Raw genomic sequence first — 5,099 nt, 5'->3', positions numbered from 1 at the left:
CCCTCTTCACGCTGAGCTTGCAACAGAGCGACCAAAATCTTCTCAAAGTCGCCACTCGTGTCACTGCGTACATCCGCTATGATATCACGTCCGTATTCTGCGTGGAAAAAGCCGAAGTGATCATTTGTTTGGTGTGTGATTTACTGTAACCTCGTAGCAAAAACTACAAGGCAGTTGGTTACATTTGGGGTGCATTGGATGAATGCCAACCAGCCCACACCACAATAGGGCGCAAAATGCATTAAAAAGTCCCACTATTTTTACAACGTCAAAATGAGTGAAGGATTAGAATGGATTAATGAAGAGTGCAGTAATTAATTAAATAAGAAATAAAAAACTAAATCTACTTCTATTGTAGGCTTTGGGGATCTCGCCAACAATTGCATTGGAATAGGGCACAAGAGCTTGAATGAGAAGCCGCTCATCCGTTCCAGCGCCTTTCATGGCATCATACATCGTGGTGGCTAGCATCTCGGGCAAAGTCTCCAAACTCAGTAAGACCAGTTCCTCAAACTTTCCACTGAGTTCACTTTTTAGGTGCTTATCAAGATCCTAAAACCAAATCAAAACCATAATTAGCTACCGCCCTATTTGTTACTTAAACCAAAGATAATCTCAATTATGAAAATCCGAAAATACCTTGCCAAAAGATGCCTTGTACTTCTTGGCTATTTCCGAACGCTGGCCACATGTGCGTTTCGAGAGGACTGCAATAATGCAGCCTTCATCAGTACCTGGAAAAAAGTAAATGCTATGATTCATCCCCATGTTAATGAGAAACACCTTTAGGGGTGTGAAATCGCTTCTACCACATCCCATTACATGGTTAACGCTTTTGATAAGCGATAGAACGAGAATAAGTTAGGCACCTTAAGAACCAGTCCTCATGATTAAATCAACGTTTAGCTGCTTTCTTACTCCTTTCATCTCCGTATTTAAGGCGTCAAATAGGAAGTGTAAGGGGATTGAAATGTGAGATTTTAATGTTCCAAACGAAATACCGTTTGAATGATAAAGGGGGCATCTGTTTTTCTGTCAAACAACTCTCCTACTGACTTTACAAAAGCAGACTGCACTTTTGGAAGGTTTAAACTACCTGGTTAGACTTGACGCATGGGGCAATGATAAAAGTGATCCCTTAAGATCATTATGTTTGGTATTCCCGATCCAACGAAAAATGGTGACATTTGTATTTTCCCTTTGACGAGCTTTCTCAGAGGCTGCAAGGGCACCCTAGAGGCATCTAGAGTGTAAAGACTTGATTCATACACTCCAGACGGTAGGAATTTTAAAAGGCAAAACATGGCATTCAAAGAGTAAGTGTAACATAAAACCCATTTTTCCTCATCATAAAAACTTCAGTTTTTTTTAACTTAAACAACGAAAATCTACCCAGTCCACGCATAGCCTTGCGCAGATTCTCAGCATCATCGCATGGATTGAAGCAGGGCATTGGAACAACTGTTGGTCTTCCACTGTAGTAAATTGAGAGAAATCCCATAGCAGCCCCTCCACCACATGACCCTGAAGGGCCGGCAACAGCTCCAGCTCCATATCCGAGACCCATGGGCTGAGGAGGCCCATAGCCTGAAACTTAAAGAACAAGAAACCATTATATCCTATTTTCATCCCATCGCAAAGCTACATATCCAAGCTGAATTAGCTAATTTAATATGAATAAAGGAGCGTAGTGACCATTTTTGGTGTTAATCTGCATTTCGAACGGGAAACTGAGTATGAAGGCTATTGAAAAACAGAAGCGTTTTTTTTTAAGAAATAGACCATTCACTAGGGTGGAAGAGAGGTGAACGGGAAAGGAAGTACAATTTTAGTGAGAAAGTAGACATAAAAATTTAAAACCGTCCAATACAAACCAGTCCCACAAAATCGAGTATCCAGCCCGTTCAGCCAACAGTTTACCGAAAAAGCGAAGATCCTCAAATACGACGACTTATTACCTAATTTATACCAACCTTTCCAAAGTTGGTATAAATACCATAAGTTTGTGTAATCGTACTGTGCAACATGAGGCATCCAAGGATCTGCGGTGACCTTTATAGTATACTGGATCGACACTTTTTGCGATACCGAGGCGGATAGTCAACTCTCTTATTTCACCATTTAAATAAAAAATGAGTCCTCAGATAAACTTGTAGCGTACGGATAAATTAACGTAGCTTGTGCCGACATACGAACAGCATAAAGAAGACAGTGCATGACCTATCAAAGCGAATAAAGTGTACCTTACCTACCTATGTGCATGTAATTGCTAAGTCTATTCGGAACTCACTAAACCAGTGTCCTTGGTATATTTAACCGTCTCGAAAGATAGTCAAACAATACTGAAATTCTGATTAGCAACAACGCACCATTAGTATAACCGCCTTGAGGAGGAGGCGCGCCACCGTAGCCGGGTTGACCTCCATAGGGAGGGTAACCCATTTGACCTTGGGGTGGCAGTTGCCCCATTGGGCCTTGTGGTGGATAGCCCATTTGGCCCTGAGGGGGGTAACCCATTTGGCCCTGAGGGGGGTACCCCATTTGACCTCCCTGGGGTGGATATCCCCCTTGGGGAGGGAATCCCATCGGACCCTGTGGGGGATAACCCGCTGGAGCGTCGAGATTGGTGTTAAATCCAACAGGTGGAGGATAGCCAGCCATTACTTCAAGTAATAAAGGCAAATAAAGGTTAAAACAGGAGATGCAAAATCGAAAAAGATTTGGAAAAAATGTTGTATGCATAGGAAAAAAATTAGTTTCAGACCTATGTATCAGGAAAGAATGATCACTAAAACCACTTTTACAAGCACTTTTACGTTCCCTTCATTCCCACCTCAAGATACGTCACCTCACTTCCTCACCAACTACTGCAAAGAATTAATACGAAGCCCTCGTCTAAGCCATCTCAGCAATCTGCATCATTTACTGACCCAAAAGAAAACTGATCTCGATGCTTCCGCAGTGATATAAGGGGCCAATCCAGTAGCTAAAGATAGCATTAGGATTCCCTTTGTCATTAGCATCTTCATCTCGAGTTGGCCTGCTTTCTATTCCTATCCTTGATATTGGAATGACAGGCTGAATTTCAGTACTGCCTCATGTGATACTGGGGTAAAATCAAAACAAAAAAGCAAAATCTTGTACATGTCACTCCCCCGCCCCTATAGAATCCCCGTAGAGATGTTTAACAAATTGACTTTAATGGACTACCTACCTTCCCTTAATGACATCTAATTTGGCGCCACCATAACAACCTTAATATCAAAAGGGAAGGAGCGGAGCGGAGTGAGTGGTTACACAACGTTTGAAGCTGAATTTATGGATGAATAGCGGCGCTGAATAGTACAATCAATTGAGCTAAAACACCAAATGTACTTCAAAAGCTAAAAGGTTGCATAAATCACGTGTGATCCTTGAAAATGTCTTTTTAATGACCACTGATAGCCTCAAAAATTATATCAGAAGGTCGCTTGTGAAACTAGCACCACTTATCACACTAACTTAGAATGGTGATGTGGTATAACCAGAATGCATCAAGTGCTTATTCTAAATGCCAATCAGTGAAAGAAACAAAGGGGAAAGTGGGGCACCGTGCTAAAAAATAATGAATGGTTATTTTCCTTAGCGAGGTGGCGAAAATCGGTGGTAAGATGAGGGCTGCCATGCTCTAATTATCTGCCTCCTCGTGCTCAGTTACTTCGCTCATGTAAACAATACAGCCTAAACCTTAAATGATGTGCATTTCGGTAGGACCTCATAGCCCTTGGCCTCACAAGCCGATAAGGTCGGGTACAACTATTTAATAAAAAATAACCAAGTCATCTATTAATACTACCCTTGCTTAAATCACACGACAATGTGCGGCACTTTTGATAGATCCCACCTTAGGAATTTGAGTGGTAATTACAATAGGGTCTCAGAATAATTTCCTCTTCACTTCAGAAGCGCATCAGCATTGGGTTTATAGGATTCATCAAGAGGGAAGAATAAATCTTTCCGTTATTACTTATAAGGGCAAAATGTTTGGGACATTAAACAATTCTGCCGAAACATTTTCACAATTATATGCTTAAATCGTTAGTATTTAATGGCAATATTAAGCTTTTGTTCTCGTGAAATAACTGTGACGTGTGCGTATGATGCAAATTAAAAATGAAAAGCATGGCTTTAAGAAACACAACCAAGCGTCGCAAAGAAAAGCAGAGCAAGGAACGTACGCAACACGCAGGCCAGGGGACTGACGCGTACCGTGCGGGGCGAAATAAGCAGCTTGGGCGTAGGCAAGCTTTTAATTCGCTCTCGGTTAGCCAATCAGAGGGCTGCACTCAGGGTCATTCATGCAGACCCCAGCACACACGCACACACAAATAGGAAGGCAATCTTGCAAATTGCGATTGTGTGCTTAATAAGGATTATATTGCAACATCTGGCTTCACATCACTCGCAAATATTCCACAAAGAATTTTTCCTTTCTTCCCATTCTAATGTGTCCTAAATGCGTGGCCTTTACCCACCCACAGAGTAGACTGTCGGATTCAGTCAGAGTAAACAAATATTTGAGCTTAAATTGAAATGTGTAATAAATAATTTATGCATCGAACTTTTGCAGAGTATGTCTACTTCCTTTGTGGGCCATTAAAAAGTGGGTTCTTGTGCTTTAAAGTGCGCTAAAATGACCCACACCAGAACAGTCAGATGGCACTTAACACACCTGTCTAAATATTAAATTAAAAAATAAGAAGTCGTAGTGATCAGGAAGTGGATAGTCTTTTTCACAGTATAAAGTCATTAGATTACATAGAGAACGGGCAAGCAGTTCATGCTCTTCACCATATGCATTAGAAAGGATAGGAAAAACAGCGTTAATTCGTCATGTCATAACATGTCATCCGAATTCCTCCACCTGGTAAGCCGCGCAGTCTTGCCTTATAGTATGGAAGTTGTAGCCTACAGTGAAAATCAAAAGTAGATAAGCACATGAATTCAATAAGTGTCAAAGAGATTTAATGCAAAGCAGGTGGGAAAAAATTCACGGCACTGTGTGTACGCATTATGAAAGCCAGACTCTCTCAAACCAATTTTTTTGTTAATAGAGGAGT

General features: G+C 41.2%; 1 protein-coding gene across 1 annotated transcript in view; it reads right to left on the bottom strand. All coding sequences in view use genetic code 11, as the record gives it.

The window, feature by feature from the left end:
• The window catches only part of EGR_05236 (Annexin A7), a gene marked incomplete at both ends in the record, with an annotated part of 3,712 nt that extends 1,051 nt beyond the window's left edge, over nt 1-2,661 (bottom strand). Inside the window, 3 exons of the mRNA XM_024494485.1 lie at nt 640-734; nt 1,393-1,587; nt 2,370-2,661. Coding sequence (XP_024351106.1) covers nt 640-734; nt 1,393-1,587; nt 2,370-2,661 — 582 coding nt within the window. The remainder of the gene's footprint in view (nt 1-639; nt 735-1,392; nt 1,588-2,369) is intronic.
• Between the last annotated feature and the right edge of the window lie 2,438 nt (nt 2,662-5,099).

The sequence above is a fragment of the Echinococcus granulosus genome, assembly GCF_000524195.1.
Source record: "Echinococcus granulosus chromosome Unknown EG_S00037, whole genome shotgun sequence".
NCBI lineage: Eukaryota > Metazoa > Platyhelminthes > Cestoda > Cyclophyllidea > Taeniidae > Echinococcus > Echinococcus granulosus.
The sequence above is the reverse complement of the archived record's forward strand: the minus strand, read 5'-3'. Positions and strand labels throughout refer to the sequence as shown.